The sequence below is a fragment of the Balaenoptera acutorostrata genome, chromosome 12 (genome assembly GCF_949987535.1).
Source record: "Balaenoptera acutorostrata chromosome 12, mBalAcu1.1, whole genome shotgun sequence".
Lineage (NCBI taxonomy): Eukaryota > Metazoa > Chordata > Mammalia > Artiodactyla > Balaenopteridae > Balaenoptera > Balaenoptera acutorostrata.
In genome coordinates this window covers 16,165,300-16,186,175 of record NC_080075.1, presented here as the reverse complement: position 1 = coordinate 16,186,175, position 20,876 = coordinate 16,165,300, and the positions used below count along the sequence as shown (strand labels likewise).

The window sequence follows — 20,876 nt, the reverse complement described above, 5'->3', positions numbered from 1 at the left end:
TCTCATGGCAATGGACAAAAGACTTTCTGTGATGTTCTACACCTGGAGAGCAGAGCCTCTTACCTGTAGCTGCGTGCTCTTGGGAGTGGGGGGTGGGGCCCTGGTTAGAGCGGGCCAGGAAGAGGACACTCTGACTGGGCCTTTCCTGCTTTCTGTGACTAGGTGTCATTCGGAATGTACACCTAGCTGCTTTCTACATTTGTGGGGTGGTATTTTCAGACTTTGTCTCCACCCATTCATGGGTGTGAAATCGAGTTAATCGACCTCAATCAGCGTTTTCTAATGAAATAGAATAGACTTTTGCTTGTTTGTTTTTAATTCATCTGTATTTGTAACAACTTTTAAAGCAGAATGTGACTTAAACACTACATTTCATACAGGTCTTTTGTCTCCTTAGGTAGGTTTATTCCTAGATACTTTATTCTTTTTGTTGCAATGGTAAATGGGAGTGTTTTCTTAATTTCACTTTCAGATTTTTCATCATTAGTGTATAGGAATGCAAGAGATTTCTGTGCATTACTTTTGTATCCTACTACTTTACCAAATTCATTGATTAGCTCTAGTAGTTTTCTGGTGGCCTCTTTAGGATTCTCTATGTATAGTATCATGTCATCTGCAAACAGTGACAGCTTTACTTCTTCTTTTCCGATTTGGATTCCTTTTATTTCTTTTTCTTCTCTGATTTCTGTGGCTAAAACTTCCAAAACTATGTTGAATAATAGTGGTGAGAGTGGGCAAACTTGTCTTGTTCCTGATCTTAGTGGAAATGGTTTCAGTTTTTCACCATTGAGGACGATGTTGGCTGTGGGTTTGTCATATATGGCCTTTATTATGTTGAGGTAAGTTCCCTCTATGCCTACTTTCTGGAGGGTTTTTATCATAAATGGGTGTTGAATTTTGTCAAAAGCTTTTTCTGCATCTATTTAGATGATCATATAGTTTTTCTCCCTCAATTTGTTAATATGGTGTATCACATTGATTGATTTGCGTATATTGAAGAATCCTTGCATTCCTGGGATAAACCCCACTTGATCATGGTGTATGATCCTTTTAATGCGCTGTTGGATTCTGTTTGCTAGTATTTTGTTGAGGATGTTTGCATCTATGTTCATCAGTGATATTGGCCTGTAGTTTTCTTTCTTTGTGACATCTTTGTCTGGTTTTGGTATCAGGGTGATGGTGGCCTCTTAGAATGAGTTTGGGAGTGTTCCTCCCTCTGCTATATTTTGGAAGAGTTACTGGGCATATACCCTGAGAAAACCATAATTCAAAAAGAGTCATGTACCACAATGTTCACTGCAGCTCTATTTACAATAGCCAGGACATGGAAGTAACTTAAATGTCCATCAACAGATGAATGGATAAAGAAGATGTGACACATATATACAATGGAATATTACTCAGCCATAAAAAGAAACGAAATTGAGTTATTTTTAGTGAGGTGGATGGACCTAGAGTCTGTCATACAGAGTGAAGGAAGTCAGAAAGAGAAAAACAAATACTGTATGCTAACACATATATATGGAATCTAAACAACAACAAAAAAATGGTCATGAAGAACCTAGGGGCAAGATGGGAATAAAGACACAGACCTCCTAGAGAATGGACTTGAGGATACGGGGAGGGGGAAGGGTAAGCTGGGACAAAGTGAGAGAGTGGCATGGACATATATACACTACCAAATGTAAAATAGATAGCTAGTGGGAAGCAGCCGCATAGCACAGGGAGATCAGCTCTGTGCTTTGTGACCACCTAGAGGGGTGAGATGGGGGGGTGGGAGGGAGGGAGACGCAAGAGGGAAGAGATATGGGGATATATGTATATGTATAACTGATTCACTTTGTTATAAAGCAGAAACTAACACACCATTGTAAAGCAAGTATACTCCAATAAAGATGTTAAAAAAAAAAAAAGGCACTACATTTCCACTCACAAAACTTGCTCTGAGTCACTTTTCAAACGGCTTTACAACATGCCTAGGTAGGCTTATAATTTTGCTACTCTAAACATTACTTTTCTTTGGAAAACAAGCCCTGTGGATAGTTACTCCCATCAAGTTGGTTCAGTTGAACATACTAAGTTCTAGAGGCCTGGCACATGCAGTCCATAACTACAGGGGATGGAAGGTTAAAAAGTAGATCCCAGAAGATGAAATTTGCTTTAACAAGTATTTTTCTTGTAAACATCAAGGTATATATTTCAAAACACTTCAGTGAAAAAAGAGTTGGTCTACTAAAGCTATCTGCTTGATAGCTAAACACTTCGGACCACGAAGTTAACATAGGTTACATATACTTTACAACAAACGCTACTTCAGTCTGTTAAAATAGGCCAACATGAAACTAGAAAAGAAAAACCAGCTGTTTTAGTGCCTAAAGTATCACAGTATCACACTTAGTAGAAAGAAATCTTATCTTCCCCTTAAGTAGTTGTCATGCCATACAGATTTTTAAATGTTAACAAAAATAAAGGTATACTTGAAAACATATTATCAGAGGAAATGGAGACAGAGTGTTGAACACGTAGCCAGGTAATCCTCAGGTAGAGCTTAGTCTACTTCTTCCACGCGGGATGTGTCGTAGAATAGACTTTAAAAACACAAAATTGTATCGTGGATAGTAAGGGAAACCTTATCTCATAGACTTCTGTTTTAAGAACTTGCATGCTTGGGTACCATATCACAATATGAAATAGATTTGTTAACTATTGATTACATCAAATTTTGATAGCTCCTGGGCCACAGCCCCCCCCTCACATATATGCTGTACAAAGATGTTTGTCGTGGGGTCTGTTGGCAATGTCTGCATGCCCAGGTTCTTACTAAAAATCAGATTTGCTTTGAGGGGAAAAAAAATTGCTGTCATGTAGAATAGAGATCCACAAACTTCTATAAAGAGCCAGATATTTTAGGTTTTTCAGGTCACATACAGTCTCTGTACAAATATTCTCTGAACAAATATTCTTCTTTGTTTTGTTCAGTTTGGGGGCTTTGTTTGTTTATTTTACAACCCTTTAAAAAGGTAAAAAACATTCTTAGCTCAAGAGCTATACAAAAACAGGCCCCAGAGGACCAGATCGGCCTGCAAGCTGGAAACTGCAGCTTCTGACTTAGAAAAACCATGAAGGTGAACAGAGCTTCCTTTGTCTGGGGTCTGTTCAAGGACCACCCTGTGGGCTCTTCTTTCTTAGCTGCTTTCTCTTGGGGCCGAATCGTGTGTAAGTTTAGTCCAAATAAATATATGTCCTTCCTATGCTCTTATCTCTTTAGAGTATCAATGAAACAATACCTGGAAAATGTACACTGTTAGAAGTAGTGAGAAGAGTTTAAGAAACATCCATAACATCACAGAAAAATTGCCCGTTCAGAGTAAAGTCTGAGGCCTAAGAAATTTGGGAAAGTTGCTGCCATCCATTTAATGACTTGTTTTCTATATTTTTGTTTTAATGTTTAAGCTTAGAGAGATCCTGGATCCAGCTCTGGAACCCATCCTTTTGAAACAGACTTTCATCAGTGGTGGACGAGTGCTCATTCGCCTTGGAGACTCGGACATTGATTACGATAAAAACTTCAGGTTCTATATGACGACCAAATTGCCAAACCCTCACTACCTGCCTGAGGTACGAGCTGCCGGCCTGAGAGGATTTTAATGGTGTGATTGGTCTCCCACCGCTTCCCCTCTGCCACGCCCCTCCTCCCACCATCCTCCACTCGCTTCTCTTCTGAGTCCTGACCCTGATTCCAGTCGCCCTTCTACTCACCTTCTGGTTAGGACTCAAATCCCTCCCCACTAGGCCCCCAGGCCCCGCCCTGTCTCACTCCCCTGTGCTCCTTTTCGGCTCCTGCCTTGTTCCTCGAGGTCGCCAGCCGCTCCTCGGGACAGGGGACACCACTCCCTTCTCATCATTCTTCTCTCTCCTCAGAACAAGGCCATTTGTCCCCTCTTATTGTGGCTGAGAAATGAATCAGAGAGTAAGAGAGCCTCTGGGGTGGGGGTGGGGGTGTACCTGTCAGTGTCTAAGTGTGCAGGTGCCCAGCAGACAGCCTGCTTAAGAACTCTGGTGACCAGCAACATTGGAGAATCATGATTCTAACGTCCAGTATCTGTACTTAGAGTTCTGGGGAAGGGGCATCTTGTCCTTTCCCCTTCCTCATGCTCTCAGACTATTTGAAGGGAGCTGTGTGAAGCCCACGTCCATACACAGGTCTCTGAACCATGGTAAGATCCAGAAGAAGCCCTACTCTTGTGCTGCAGAGCCCAAGGCAGTTGTTAACAGAAATGAAGATGGCTGGGACCCCTTTCTCCCTTCCCGCAGGGGGCGCAGAGGGGCAGCTCTACCCCAGCAAAGCCCACTGCAGACTCTGGTCCAGGCACAGCCACTCACTCTGCGGGGTCTTCCCTGCCCCGCCGGCCTCCCCTTCTCTAATGGGGCCCAAGCAGTGAGGGAAGGGACTTCAATCAGAACTTCAGTGCTCCATCCTCCACTAAAAATCGTCTTGGGATACATCATTCCAAAGAGTGTCATTTCATTTTAGTTACTGAATTCCTCATAGCTGTCTGTCTTCCCTAGATATGTTCAGGTTGAATGAAATTGACACATTTCTTGCATAAAATGAGGGAAATGCTACTGATATTAAAAGTCTAGGTCAGGGTTTTCCTTGTCAACCTCAAGCAGTTTAATTACACAACTGCTGCCAGAGCTCATATCCCAAGTTCCCTTTTAGAGTTGAGATGAGTGACCCATGTGCTGACTCACAGCCTTTGATTTTTCACTTTATTTAACTTTTGAGAGGGAACATCACACACCTCCCCAATCCCAGCTCTGTGACTGAAGGTAAATTATTCCATTTCTTGGATCCTCAAGTCAATCAACTATAAAGTGGAGACAGGGGCTTCCCTGGTGGCGCAGTGGTTGAGAATCTGCCTGCTAATGCAGGGAACACGGGTTCGAGCCCTGGTCTGGGAGGATCCCACATGCTGCGGAGCAGCTGGGCCCGTGAGCCACAATTACTGAGCCTGCGTGTCTGGAGCCTGTGCTCCGCAGCGAGAGAGGCCGCGATAGTGAGAGGCCCGCGCACAGCGATGAAGAGTGGCCCCCACTTGCCACGGCTAGTGAAAGCCCTCGTACAGAAACGAAGACCCAACATAGCCATAAACTAAAAATAAATAAATAAATAAAAATTAAGAAAAAAAAATGTTTAAAAAAAAAAGAAAAGTGGAGACAAAGGCCACTTCAAGGATTTGTTTATGAAGATTAAATAAGAATAATGTGTGTAGATAAACAACAAGGTCCTACTGTATAGCACAGGGAACTATATTCAATATCCTGTGGTAAACCATAATGGAAAAGAATATTTTAAAAGTATGTATATGTATAACTGAATCACTTTGCTGTACAGCAGAAACTAACACAACATTGTAAATCAACTATACCTCAGTAAAATAAAAAAAAAAAAATTTAAAGAATAATGTGTATAGGGACTTCCCTGGTGGTCCAGTGGTTAAGAATCTGCCTTCCAATGCAGGGGATGCAGGTTCGACCCCTGGTCGGGGAACTAAGATTCCACATGCCGTGGGGCAAATAAGCCTGCACCGCAACTACTGAGCCTGCGCGCTTTGGAGCCCACGCGCCACAACGAAAGATTCCGCATGCTGCGACAAATATCCCACATGCCACAACTAAGACCGGATGCAGCCAAATAAATAAATAAATAATTTAAGAAAAGAATAGTGTGTATAAAATATATGACATTCAAACACTCTTATTATATTTGTGATTTTTGCTGTTGACTTATTCAATAACATCAGAATATTACAGTAACAATTTTTCATAAAAATAGTATGATGAGACAATATGTAAAGCTCTATTTGTTATTAATAAGATCATCTTTTTAACAAAGACAAACTAAGTGAAAGTCACTATAACTAAGTGATTTTTATTAGCACATTAATCCTCACAAATACCCTATGCATTGTTCCTATTTTCCCAATTTTTAAGGATCAGGACCTGAAGCTCAGAATGGACTGGCGTGTCCTACATCCTACATACACTGACGGGTACAGCTAGCATTTGATCCCTGCTTCTTTCTAATCCTTCACTGGCTCACCTTTCCTTAAAACATCATTCTCTAATGGTGGCATTTGAGAAACAAGATTATCACTCATGGCAGCAGGGAAAATCACATTATAATTTTGTGAGACTAGGATTTTATTGCTTGCCGTGTGTGTGGGTAGTGAGTTCACCATTAGACCCAGGATACATCCAGGTGGGTAATAATGAGCCCTATTCTAATAAAGAAAGCAGTTCCTACTTTATTAGTCTGAACTGATTACTCTATGCTTCTCTTCTAGGTGTGCATCAAAGTTACCATCATCAATTTCACTGTAACCAAATCAGGTCTGGAGGATCAGTTGTTAAGGTAAAAAGAAAGGGGGTGGGGGGGAAAAGGTTTCCTAATATTTTGTTTAGAAATTTTGACTAAGAAAAAGATTAGCTTGCAAATAGAGGATGGGAGCAAATGACGAAAGAACAAGTGAGGGGAGACGTAAGTTCGCATGTTTAAATGGGAGAGGCTAGAGGTAAAGCACCTTTTTTAGGTGCGACCAAGAATCACTTCATGGAGGTGATGGAATTTCAGAGTCTCCCATGTCGGGTTGGAAAGAACGTTCCAGGCACCATTTCAGCTTGGCACAAGCAACCGATAGAAACAGAAATTGAATGACTAGAGACATCAAGCACTGAGCAGGTTTTCCTAAGGGAAGATGAACAGAAGCCATGGGAGCTGTGGTCGGGTGCAGGTCTCTGAAATACAAGATAAATAATCAGAACTTGTACATAGTGCTTTGAATAGCCACTGGGACACCCAGCAAAAGAGGGCCTTGTGCATTAGGATGTGGCTGGTAGCATTAGTATTCAGCTAAGTAGTATTCAGGATAAGAACAATGAGAAATGGGAAAAGAAAAATAGAAGCAACTTCAGGGCCCTGACAAAGACCTAATTTAGGGATTCGCTTTGGCATCAGTGATGTCGTACGGCTTGAGAAGCCTGAGTTGGAAGAACAAAGGATCAAGCTCATTGTGAGGATCAATGCTGACAAAAACCAGCTGAAAGCTATCGAAGAGAAAATCCTGAAAATGCTCTTCACATCTGAGGGAAATATTCTGGACAATGAAGAACTCATTGACACACTCCAGGACTCAAAGGCAAGTAAAATATTTTTATTATTTATAGAAAGTGTGTTAATTTGGGCTTCCCTGATGGCACAGTGGTTAAGAATCTGCCTGCCAATGCAGGAGACACTGGTTCGAGCCCTGGTCCAGGAAGATCCCACGTGCCACGGAGCAGCTAAGCCCTTGCGCCACAACTACTGAGCCTGTGCTCTAGAGCCTGTGAGCCACAACTACTGAAGCTTACACGCCTAGAGCCCATGCTCTATAATGAGAAGCCACCGCAATGAGAAGCCTGTGCACCACAACGAAGGGTAGACCCTGCTCACCGCAGCTAGGGTATAATTGCTTTACAATGTTGTGTTAGTTTCTGCTGTATAACAAAGTAAATCAGCTATACGTACACATATGTCCCCATATCCCCTCCCTCTTGCATCTCCCTCCCACCCTCCCTATCCCACCCCTCTAGGTGGTCACAAAGCATGGAGGTATCTCCCTGTGCTAACCTGCAGGGTCTTTTAAAGCAAGAATGATAGCCACCCCTGAGCTGCTGGGGCAGACACAATAACGTGCCTGGCTAGCAGGCCCCTCACCAACTGAAGGAAAGGTAGATAAACTGTAATAACTGCTCCTCTTGTCTGCATTTTTCAAACAAAGCATGTCACATAAAGAACTGGGACAAGATATAAGTTGAAAGGAACGACACAATTACATACACATATTAATGTCACCCCCCTCCAGAAAGCTTCCCTGGTCTTCCCAGCTGGAATGAATCGCTTCCTTCTTGGAACACCTGACACCTTATCTGCACCTCTAATACAGCACTTGTCACTGTTTACCTTATGTCATAGCTATCCAATTACATGTATTTTCTCTTCTGTTAGGTTGTTAAGTTCCATGCAGCAAGAATCTATTTTACAAATTGTGTGAGTTCTTGGCTTTCCCCTTTGCCAGCTCAGAAACCCATTTTCCTGGGTCTGCTAAGTTGTTACTACTCTTCTGTCTGCTATTTCCTCTTTCGTTCCTCCCATTTTTGTGGATTTGCAGTGTTTTATAAAAATCCCTTTACTATAACTCTGTCATGGTTTCAGTAGGGAGTAAAGGTACATGTATTCTGACTGCCGTCTTTATCTGTCAACTAGTTTCTGTTTGCAAGGATTTACCTTGAAGACATCCTTTCTGTAGAGACAGGACTGATTGCTCCTGGGCTGCATTTCCTGCCACTTCCTGCCTATAGTTCATACACCCCTAAATTCCCAGAGCCCTCATTTAAAACTAGGTCTATCTTCCCTCACCACTGTGGAAGCCTCAAGTCTCTAGGACATAATGTCTATAAGTAGTTACTAAACTCAACTGAGATGTAGTCTTCTAATATTCTCTGGCCAAAAGAAGAAAATGGTTCACTTTGCTTTATCTTTAGCCCTGGGTTCTGCATTATCAGGGCCTGTGCTCACCAGGGTATAAAGCATTGTTTGTGGGTAGATCTCCATAATTCAACTGCTCCCATGTCAACCTCCCTTTTTCTACTCAGATGTAAAGACTTTAGTTGAGTCCAGTATTGAAACTGGTGTTTCTCACTCAACTCTACCCTTTCTTGCCTCCTCAGGTTCCTAAGGGGTCAACATGGGGAGAATGTGAGCCTTTGATTCCGGAGCACAGCTTCTGCACCAAGTCCCCCCCACCCCCGCCTTAGTGGGCTGGGGAGGACAGTCTAGACTTAGCCACTAGCCACGTGCGGCTGTTGAGCCCTTGAAATGTGGCTAGTCTGAACTGAGATGTGTTGTTAGTGTAAAATACACATCAGATGTCCAAGACTTAATCCCCCAAAATGTAAAAGTATCTCAGTAAATTTTTATGTTGATTATATATTGATATATATCAAGATAGATTGGATTATATTGGGTTAAATATATTGTAAAAATTCATTTTACTTGTTTCTTTTTACTTTAAGTTAGAAAAGTTAGAATTGTATTTGTGGCTCACATTATATTTCCAGTAGGCAGTGTGGCTCTAGACAGGAACCCGATGATCCCCTTCAATAGTGCAAATACTGACCAGCGAGCCCGTAGTGATTGTTCACGGTCCGTGCCCTAGACCCTGTGACTTCCTTGAGACAGAGGATCTCCCAACCTAGGGATGTCCGCACCTGAAGAAGATGAGGGAGAGGGGGAGAACAAGGACAGACAGCCATAGGGAAAGACAGAGAGACTGAGGGAGACAGAGAAAGGTATCTTGGAAAGCTCACTGGCCAGAAGGCTCCCCAGAACCACAAACCCAAAAGACAGAAAACCAGAAGAACAACAACACACCTTGTAAACGTCTCCAACTTACTTACAGTTTACAACCCTTCACAAATGACAGCTTCTACCCTTGAGTTTCCCTGCCTACACCTGGGATGTCAGGAAAAGAGAGAGAACGTTAGACTTGCTTGTTATTCTAGAGCGGGATATGGTACCACTTCCTTCTAGCCTCTCTCCACCTGCCTCTTGTGGGCAGTTTCATGGGTGTCCCTTCTCCCTTCATACCTCCTTTTATTATGGGAGCCCAGAATCATTTGAGGACTGCTCACAAGGGAACTGGAGAGCAACTGGGTGTTAGAGTTTCCATGTCAGAAGTTACCCAGGTTCCAGGCTCAGAGAAGTTCTGCTCCACTTCTTCCCAAGCTCCTTGTGTTGCCTATTTCCATTTGCCCATCCCTAACTCTGCCTGGAAAAGAGGTCAGCTCGGCCAGAAGAAGGTCATTGAGTCCTGAGACTCAGTCATCTGTCTGGGGGTCCCCTTATTATACTCACAAATTCATCATCTCCTTCTTTCCTTCCTAGACCTAACTGGATATGTTCCAAAAATCCCACCATTTTTTGGAAACAGATCCTTAAGAACTTTTTTTCTTGTGTTTATTCAGATCACTTCCGGTGCCATTAAAATCAGGCTGAAGGAAGCAGAGTCCACTGAACAGATGATAAACGTTGCTCGTGAGAAGTATCGTCCAGTGGCCACTCAAGGCTCTGCTATGTACTTTGTCATTGCGAGCCTCTCGGAAATAGATCCTATGTATCAGTACTCACTAAAATATTTTAAACAGGTAAGTGTGTTGTTGCTGTTGTTAGTGAAATTTATCTCTGGCTTCTCTTTAAACCCTGTTGAGTTACTTCCTGCCTCAGGCAAATCATGAGTTTAGTTATTGGATAAAATCCTCCAAGAGTTTGAGTTCAGACTATGGTTTAAGCACAGCCCTTAAAGACTCAGGTGCCCGGTATGCACAGAACAATCCACAGAGGATGAAAAGAAAGCTACTTTGCAAGTTTCATTTTTTCTCTTGGCTTCTCAACTAACAGCTTGCTTGTTTTCCTTCTTACCTGCTTTTCTTTTCTTTAAAGTGTCCTAACTCCATTCTATTTCTCTATACTTTCTCTCCAGTAATACAGCTTCCTTTCCACTGTTAGAGTTTTCTGTGTTGCATCCCAAGTCTCGGATAGTTCTGACCTTAAGCAGATTGGTTTCTGTACCTTTTTTTTTTTTTTCCAGAACTTGTTATAAAACTGGCTCTCCACCCAACCCCTGGGTTTTATTTACAGAGGTTTTACTTGCCTTGTCCCCTTTCCTGTGTTCCTTTCCTACTTTCACCATGTAACTGGGAGAATTCCTTTGTTTATTTAAGGTTTCTCCACTTGGTCTCCTATTCAGTTGAATTTCCTCTGATCTCCCGTGAGTAGGATATTTTCAACTCTCATCCTCTTTTTTAAATTTTTTTTGCCATATCCCTTTTTTTTTTTAACATCTTTATTGAAGTATAATTGCTTTACAATGGTGTGTTAGTTTCTGCTTTATATCAAAGTGAATTAGCTATACATATACATATATCCCCATATCTCCTCCCTCTTGTGTCTCCCTCCCACCCTCCCTATCCCATCCCTCTAGGTGGACACAAAGCACCGAGCTGATCTCCCTGTGCTATGCGGCTGCTTCCCACTAGCTATCTATTTTACATTTGGTAGTATATATAAGTCCATGCCACTCTCTGACTTCGTCCCAGCTTACACTTGCCCCTCCCCATGTTCTCAAGTCCATTCTCTATGTCTGCGTCTTTATTCCTGTCCTGCGCCTAGGTGCCTCAGAACCTTTTTATTTTATTTTATTTTACTTTTAGATTCTATACATATGTGTTAGCATATGGTATTTGTTTTTCTCTTTCTGACTTACTTCACTCTGTATGACAGACTCTAGGTCCATCTACCTCACTATAAATAACTCAATTTCATTTCTTTTTATGGCTGAGTAATATTTCATTGTATATATGTGCCACTTCTTCTTTATCCATTCATCTGTCGATGGACACTTAAGTTACTTCCATGTCCTGGCTATTGTAAATAGAGCGTCAGTGAACATTGTGGTACATGACTCTTTTTGAATTGTGGTTTTCTCAGGGTATATGCCCAGTAGTGGGATTGCTGGGTCGTATGGTAGTTCTATTTGTAGTTTTTTAAGGAATCTCCATACTGTTCTCCATAGTGGCTGTATCAATTTACATTCCCACCAACAGTGCAAGAGGATTCCCTTTTCTCCACACCCTCTCCAGCATTTATTGTTTGTCGATATTTTGATGATGGCCATTCTGACCGGTGTGAGGTGACACCTCACTGTAGTTTTGATTTGCATTTCTCTAATGATTAATGATGTTGAGCATCCGCTCATGTGTTTGTTGGCAACCTGTATATCTTCTTTGTAGAAAAGTCTATTTAGGTCTTCTGCCCATTTTTGGATTGGGTTGTTTCTTTTTTTTTTTTTTTGATATTGAGCTGCATGAGTTGCTTGTAAATTTTGGAGATTAATCCTTTGCCTATTGATTCGTTTGCAAATATTTTCTCCTATTCTGAGAGTTGTCTTTTCGTCTTGTTTATGGTTTCCTTTCCTGTGCAAAAGATTTTCAGTTTCATTAGGTCCCATTTGTTTATTTTTGGTTTTATTTCCATTTTTCTAGGAGATGGATCAAAAAGGATTTTGCTGTGGTTTATGTCATAGAGTGTTCTTCCTATGTTTTCCTCTAAGAGTTTTATAGTGTCTGGCCTTACATTTAGGTCTATAATCCATTTTGAGTTTATTTTTGTGTATGGTGTTAGGGAGTGTTCTAATTTCATTCTTTTACGTGTAGCTATCCAGTTTTCCCAGCACCACTTATTGAAGAGGCTGTCTTTTCTCCATTGTATATTCTTGCCTCCTTTATCAAAAATAAGGTGACCATATGTGTGTGGGTTTATCTGTGGACTTTCTATCCTGTTCTATGTTGATCTATATTTTGATCAACATTGATCAAATTTGATCAGTTTGTTCAATATTGATCTATATTTCTGTTTTTGTGCCAGTACCATACTGTCTTGATTACTGTAACTTTGTAGTATAGTCTGAAGTCTGGGAGCCTGATTCCTCCAGCTCCATTTTTCTTTCTCAAGATTGCTTTGGCTATTTGGGGTCTTTTGTGTTTCCATACAAATTGTGAAATTTTTTGTTCTAGTTCTGTGAAAAATGCCAGTGGTAGTTTGATAGGGATTGCATTGAATCGATAGATTGCTTTTGGTACTATAGTCATTTTCACAATGTTGATTCTTCCAATCCAAGAACATGGTATATCTCTCCATCTTTAGTATCATCTTGAATTTCTTTCATCAGTGTCTTATAGTTTTCTGCATACAAGTCTTTTGTCTCCTTAGGTAGGTTTATTCCTAGGTATTTTATTCTTTTTGTTGCAATGGTAAATGGGAGTATTTCCTTAATTTCTCTTTCAGATTTTTCATCATTAGTGTATAGAAATGCAAGAGATTTCTGTGCATTAATTTTGTACCCTGCTACTTTACTAAATTCATTGATTAGCTCTAGTAGTTTTCTGGTAGCATCTTTAGGAGTCTTTATGTATGGTATCATGTCATCTGCAAACAGTGACAGCTCTACTTCTTCTTTTCCAATTTGGATTCCTTTTGTTTCTTTTTCTTCTCTGATTTCCATGTCTAAAACTTCCAAAACTATGTTGAATAATAGTGGTGAGAGTGTACAACCTTGTCTTGTTCCTGATCTTCGAGGAAATCATTTCAGTTTTTCACATTGAGAACGATCTTGGCTGTGGGTTTGTCACATATGGGCTTTATTATTTTGACGTAAGTTCCCTCTATGCCTACTTTCTGGAGGGTTTTTATCATAAATGGGTGTTGAATTTTGTCAAAAGCTTCTTCTGCATCTGTTGAGATGATCATGTGGTTTTTCTCCTTCAATTTGTTAATATGGTGTATCACATTGATTGATTTGCATATACTGAGGAATCCTTGCATTCCTGGGATAAACCCTACTTGATCAAGGTGTATGACACTTTTAATGTGCTGTTGGATTCTGTTTGCTAGCATTTTGTTGAGGATTTTTGCATCTATGTTCATCAATGATATTGGCCTGTAGTTTTCTTTCTTTGTGACATCTTTGTCTGGGTTTAGTAACAGGGTGATGGTGGTCTTGTAGAATGAGTTTGGGAGTGTTCCTTCCTCTGCTATATTTTGAAAGAGTTTGAGAAGGATAGGTGTTACCTCTTCTCTAAATGTTTGATAGAATTGGCCTGTGAAGCCATCTGGTCCTGGGCTTTTGCTTGTTGGAAGATTTTTAATCACAGTCTCAATTTCAGTGCTTGTGATTGGTCTTTTTGTATTTTCTATTTCTTCCTGGTTCAGTCTCGGAAGGTTATGCTTTTCTAAGAATTTGTCCATTTCTTCCAGGTTGTCCATTTTATGGCATATAGTTGCTTGTAGTAATCTCTCATGATCCTTTGTATTTCTGCAATGTCAGTTGTTACTCCTGCTTTTTCATTTCTAATTCTGTTGTTTTGAGTCTTCTCCCTTTTTTTTCTTGATGAGTCTGGTTAATGGTTTATCAAGTTTGTTTATGTTCTCAAAGAACCAGCTTTTAATTTTATTGATCTTTGCTATTGTTTCCTTCATTTCTTTTTCTTTTATTTCTGATCTGATCTTTATGGTTTCTTTCCTTCTGCTAACTTTGGGGGGGGGTTTGTTCTTCTTTCTCTAATTGCTTTAGGTGTAAGGTTAGATTGTTTATTTGAGATGTTTCTTGTTTCTTGAGGTAGGCTTGTATTGCTATAAACTTCCCTCTTAGAACTGCTTTTGTTGCATCCCATAGGTTTTGGGTCGTCGTGTTTTCATTGTCATTTGTTTTTAGGGATTTTTTGATTTCCTCTTTGATTTCTTCAGTGATCTCTTGGTTATTAGGTAGTGTATTGTTTAGCTTCCATATGTTTGTATTTTTTACTGATTTTTTCCTGTAATTGATATCTAGTCTCATAGCATTGTGGTCAAACAAGATACTTGATATGATTTCAATTTTCTTAAATTTTCCAAAGCTTGATTTGTGACCCAAGATATGATTTATCATGGAGAATGTTCCATGAGCACTTGAGAAGAAAGTGTATTCTGTTGTTTTTGGATGGAATGTCCTATAAATATCAGTTAAGTCCATCTTGTTCAATGTATCATTTAAAGCTTGTGTTTCCTTATTTATTTTCATTTTGGATGATCTGTCCATTGGTGAAAGTGGTGTGTTAAAGTCCCCTACTATGATTGTGTTACTGTCGATTTCCCCTTTTATGGCTGTTAACATTTGCCTTATGTATTGAGGTGCTCCTATGTTGGGTGCATAATTATTTACAATTGTTATGTCTTCTTCTTGAAACAATCCCTTGATCATTATGTAGTGTCTTTCTTTGACTCTTGCGATAGTCTTTATTTTAAAGTCTATTTTGCCTGATATGAGAATTGCTACTCCAGCTTTCTTTTGAGTTGCCTTTGCATGGAATATCTTTTTCCATCCCCTCACTTTCAGTCTGTATGTGTCCCTAGGTCTGAAGTGGGCCTCTTGTAGACAGCATATATACAGGTCTTGTTTTTGTATCCATTTAGCCAGTCTATGTCTTTCGGTTGGAGCATTTAATCCATTTACATTTAAGGTAATTATCGATACGTATGTTCCTATTACCATTTTCTTAATTGTTCTGGGTTTGTTATTGTAGGTCTTTTCCTTCTCTTGTGTTTCCTGCCTAGAGAAGTTCCTTTAGCATTTGTTGTAAAGCTGGGTTTGGTGGTGCTGAATTGTCTTAGCTTTTGCTTGTCTGTAAAGGTTTTAATTTCTCCATTGAATCTGAATGAGATCCTTGCTGGGTAGAGTAATCTTGGTTGTAGCTTTTTCCCTTTCATCATTTTAAATATGTGTTGCCACTCCCTTCTGACTTGCAGACTTTATGCTGAAAGATCAGCTGTTAACCTTATGGGGATTCCCTTGTATGTTATTTGTTGTTTTTCCCTTGCTGCTTTTAATAATTTTTCTTTGCATTTAATTTTTGATAGTTTGATTAGTATGTGTCTTGGCATGTTTCTCCTTAGATTTATGCTGTATGGAACTCTCTGCGCTTTGTGGACTTGATTGACTATTTCTTTTCGCATATTAGGGAAGTTTTCAACTATAATCTCTTCAAATATTTTCTCAGTCCCTTTCTTTTTCTCTTCTTCTTCTGAGACCCCTATAATTCGAATGTTTCTGTGTTTAATGTTGTCCCAAAGGTCTCTAAGACTGTCCTCAATTCTTTTCATTCTTTTTTCTTTATTCTGCTCTGTGGTAGTTATTTCCACTATTTTATCTTCCAGGTCATTTATCCGTTCTTCTGCCTTAGTTATTCTGCTATTGATTCCTTCTAGAGAATTTTTAATTTCCTTTATTGTGTTGTTCATCATTCTTTGTTTGCTCTTTAGTTCTTCTAGGTGCTTGTTAATGTTTCTTCTATTTTCTCCATTCTGTTTCCAAGATTTTGGATCATCTTTACTATCATTACTCTGAATTCTTTTTCAGGTAGACTGCCTCTTTCTTCTACATTTGTTTGGTCTGGTGGGGTTTTACCTTGCTCCTTCATCTGCTGTGTGTTTCTCTGAATTCCCATTTTGCTTAACTTACTGTGTTTGGGGGGGGGGTCTCCTTTTCGCAGGCTGCACGTTCGTAGTTCCCGTTGCTTATGGTGTCTGCTCCCAGTGGCTAAGTTTGGTTCAGTGGGTTGTGTAGGCTTCCTGGTGGGGGGTATTGATGCCTGTGTTCTGGTGGATGAGGCTCGATCTTGTTTTTGTGGTGGGCAGAACCGCGTCCGGTGGTGTGTTTTGGGGTGTCTGTGGCCTTATTATGATTTTAGGCAGCCTCTCTGCTAATGTGTGGGGTTGTGTTCCTGTCTTGCTAGTTGTTTGGCATAGGATTTCCTGCACTGTAGCTTGCTGGTCGTTGAGTGGAGCTGAGTCTTAGCCTTGAGATGGTGATCTCTGGGAGAGCTTTCACCATTTGTTATTATGTGGAACTGGGAGGTCTCTGGAGCACCAAAACCCTGTCAGCCACACAGCTCAGAAGAAACGGGAGACAAAAAGAAAGAAAGAAAAAATAAAATAAAATAAAGTTATTAAAATAAAAAATAAAATTTTTAAAAGTTATTAAAAATTAAAAAATTTTAAAAGTAATAGAAAGAAAAAGAATGAAAGAAGAGAGCAACCAAACCAAAAAACGAATCCACCAATGATAACAAGCGCTAAATACTATACTAAAAAACAAAATGGGGGGGATTGGAGAAGATGGGGGGGATTGGAGAAGATGGCGGAAGAGTAAGACGCGGAGATCACCTTCCTTCCCACAGATACAGTAGAAATACATCTACACGTGGAACTGCTCCTACAGAACACCCACTGAACGCTGGCAGAAAACATCAGACCTCCCAAAAGGCAAGAAACTCCCCCCGTACTTGGGTAGGGCAAAAGAAAAAAGAAATAACAGAGACAAAAGAATAGGGACGGCACCTGCACCAGTGGGAGGGAGCTGTGAAGGAGGAAAGGTTTCCACGCACTAGGAAACCCCTTCGCGGACAGAGACTGCGGGTGGCGGAGGGGGAAGCTTCGGAGCCACGGAGGAGAGCACAGCCACAGGGGTGCGGAGGGCAAAGCGGAGAGATTCCCACACGGAGGAGCAGTGCCGAGCAGCACTCACCAGCCCGAGAGGCTTGTCTGCTCACCCGCTGGGGCGGGCGGGGCTGGGAGCTGAGGCTCGGCTTCAGTCGGATCGCAGGGAGAGGACTGGGGCTGGCTGCATGAACACAGCCTGAAGGGGTTAGCGCACCACAGCTAGCCGGGAGGGAGTCCAGGGAAAAAGTCTGCAGCTGCTGAAGAGGCAAGAGACTTTTTCTTCCCTCTGTGTTTCCTGGTGCGCAAGGAGAGGGGATTCAGAGCGCCGCCTAAACGAACTCCAGAGAAGGGCGCGAGCCGCAGCTATCAGTGCGGACCCCACAGCAACAGGGGCGCAGAGGAAAAAACAGAGAGATTCCCGCACAGAGGCTCGGCGCCGAGTAGCACTCAGCAGCCCGAGAGGCTTGTCTGCTCACCCGCTGGGGCGGGCGGGGCTGGGAGCTGAGGCTCGGCTTCAGTCGGATCGCAGGGAGAGGACTGGGGTTGGCGGCGTGAACACAGCCTGAAGGGGTTAGCGCACCACAGCTGGCTGGGAGGGAGTCCGGGAAAAAGTCTGCAGCTGCCGAAGAGGCAAGAGACTTTTTCTTGCCTCTTTGTTTCGCGGCGGGCAAGGAGAGGGGATTCAGAGCGCCGCCTAAACGAACTCCAGAGAAGGGCGCGAGCCGTGGCTATCAGCGTGGATCCCACAGCAACAGGGGCGCAGAGGAAAAAACGGAGAGGTTCCCGCACGGAGGCTCGGCGCCGAGCAGCGCTCACCAGCCCGAGAGGCTTGTCTGCTCCCCCGCCGGGGCGGGCGGGGCTGGGAGCTGAGGCTCGGCTTCGGTCGGATCGCAGGGAGAGGACTGGGGCTGGCGGCGTGAACACAGCCTGAAGGGGTTGGCGCACCACAGCTAGCCGGGAGGGACACCGGGAAAAGGTCTGCAGCTGCCGAAGAGGCAAGAGACTTTTTCTTGCCTCTTTGTTTCACTGCGCACAAGGAGAGGGGATTCAGAGCGCCGCCTAAACGAACTCCAGAGAAGGGCGCAAGCCACGGCGATCAGCGCGGACCCCAGAGACGGGCATGAGACGCTAAGGCTGCTGCCGCCTCCAAAAAGCCTGTGTGTGAGCACAGGTCACTCTCCACACCGCCCCTCCCGGGAGCCTGTGCAGCCCGCCACTGCCAGGGTCCCGGGATCCGGGGACAACATCCCCGGGAGAACGCACTGCGCGCCTCAGGCTGCTGCAACGTCACGCCGGCCTCGGCCGCCGCAGGCTCGCCCCGCCTCCTCTGTACCCCTCCCTCCCCGCGGCCTGGGTGAGCCAGAGCCCCCGAAGCAGCTGCTCCTTTAACCCCGTCCTGTCTGGGCGGGGAACAGACGCCCTCAGGCGACCTACACGCAGAGGCGGGTCCAAATCCAAAGCTGAACCCCGGGAGCTGTGCGAACAGGGAAGAGAAGGGGAAATCTCTCCCAGCAGCCTCAGAAGCAGCGGATTAAAGCTCCACAAACAACTTGATGTACCCTGCATCTGTGGAATACCTGAATAGACAACGAATCATCCCAAATTCAGGAGGTGGACTCTGGGAGCAGGAGATATTAATTTTTCCCCTTTTCCTTTTTTTTGTGAGTGTATATGTATATGCTTCTGGGTGAGATTTTGTCTGTATAGCTTTGCTTTACAATAGCTTTATTTTACTTCACTATATTATAGCCTCTTTCTTTCTTTCTTTCTATTTTTTCTCCCTTTTACTCTGAGCCGTGTGGACGAAAGGCTCTTGGTGCTCCAGCCAGGCATCAGGGCCGTGCCTCTGAGGTGGGAGAGCCAACTTCAGAACACTGGTCCACAAGAGAGCTCCCAGCTCCACGTAATACCAAACGGCAAAAATCTCCCAGAGATCTCCATCTCAACATCAAGACCCAGCTTCACTCAACGACCAGCAAGCTACAGTGCTGGACACCCTATGCCAAACAACTAGCAAGACAGGAACACAACCCCATCCATTGGCAGAGAGGCTGCCTAAAATCATAATAAGGCCACAGACACCACAAAATACACCACCAGACGTGGACGTGCCCACCAGAAAGAAAAGATCTAGCCTCATCCACCAGAACTCAGGCACTAGTTCCCTCCACCAGGAAGCCTACACAACCCACTGAACCAACCTTAGCCACTGGGGACAGATACCAAAAACAACGGGAACTACGAACCTGCAGCCTGTGAAAAGGAGACCCCAAACACAGTAAGATAGGCAAAATGAGACGACAGAAAAACACACAGCAGATGAAGGAGCAGGCTCAAAACACACTGGACTTAACAAATGAAGAGGAAATAGGTAGTCTACCTGAAAAAGAATTCAGAATAATGATAGTAAGGATGATCCAAAATCTTGGAAATAGAATAGACAAAATGCAAGAAACATTTAACAAGGATGTAGAAGAACTAAAGAGGAACCAAGCAATGATGAAAAACACAATAAATGAAATTAAAAATACTCTAGATGGGATCAATAGTAGAATAACTGAGGCAGAAGAAAGGATAAGTGACCTGGAAGATAAAATGGTGGAAATAACTACTACAGAGCAGGATAAAGAAAAAAGAATGAAAAGAACTGAGGACAGTCTCAGGGACCTCTGGGACAACATCAAACGCACCAACATTCGAATTATAGGGGTACCAGAAGAAGAAGAGAAAAAGAAAGGGACTGAGAAAATTTTTGAAGAGATTATAGTTGAAAACTTCCCTAATATGGGAAAGGAAATAGTTAATCAAGTCCTGGAAGCACAGAGAGTCCCATACAGGATAAACCCAAGGAGGAACATGCCAAGACACATATTAATCAAACTGTCAAAAATTAAATATAAGGAAAACATATTAAAGGCAGCAAGGGAAAAAAAACAAATAACACACAAGGGAATCCCCATAAGGTTAACATCTGATCTATCAGCAGAAACTCTGCAAGCCAGAAGGGAGTGGCAGGATATACTTAAAGTGATGAAGGAGAAAAACCTACAACCAAGATTACTCTACCCAGCAAGGATCTCATTCAGATTCGATGGAGAAATTAAAACCTTTATAGACAAGCAAAAGCTGAGAGAGTTCAGCACCACCAAACCAGCTTTACAACAAATGCTAAAGGAACTTCTCTAGGCAAGAAACACAAGAGAAGGAAAACACCTACAATAACAAACCCAATACATTTAAGAAAATGGGAATAGGAACATACATATCGATAATTACCTTGAATGTAAATGGATTAAATGTTCCCACCAAAAGACACAGGCTGGCTGAATGGATACAAAAACAAGACCCATATATATGCTGTCTACAAGAGACCCACTTCAGACCTAGAGACACATACAGACTGAAAGTGAGGGGATGGAAAAAGATATTCCATGCAAATGGAAATCAAAAGAAAGCTGGAGTAGCAATTCTCATATCAGACAAAATAGACTTTACAATAAAGACTATTACAAGAGACAAAGAAGGACACTATATAATGATCAAGGGATCGATCCAAGAGGAAGGTATAACAATTGTAAATATTTATGCACCCAACATAGGAGCATCTCAATACATAAGGCAAATACTAACAGCCATAAAAGGGGAAATTGACAGCAACACAATCATAGTAGGGGACTTTAACACCCCACTTTCACCAATGGACAGATCATCCAAAATGAAAATAAATAAGGAAACACAAGCT

General features: G+C 42.2%; 1 protein-coding gene across 1 annotated transcript in view; it reads left to right on the top strand.

Annotated features, from left to right (window-relative positions):
* The window catches only part of DNAH6 (dynein axonemal heavy chain 6), a 304,153-nt gene that overhangs the window by 202,656 nt on the left and 80,621 nt on the right, over positions 1-20,876 (top strand). Inside the window, exons 56-59 of the mRNA XM_057558258.1 lie at positions 3,454-3,618; positions 6,351-6,418; positions 7,022-7,202; positions 10,069-10,248. Coding sequence (XP_057414241.1) covers positions 3,454-3,618; positions 6,351-6,418; positions 7,022-7,202; positions 10,069-10,248 — 594 coding nt within the window. The remainder of the gene's footprint in view (positions 1-3,453; positions 3,619-6,350; positions 6,419-7,021; positions 7,203-10,068; positions 10,249-20,876) is intronic.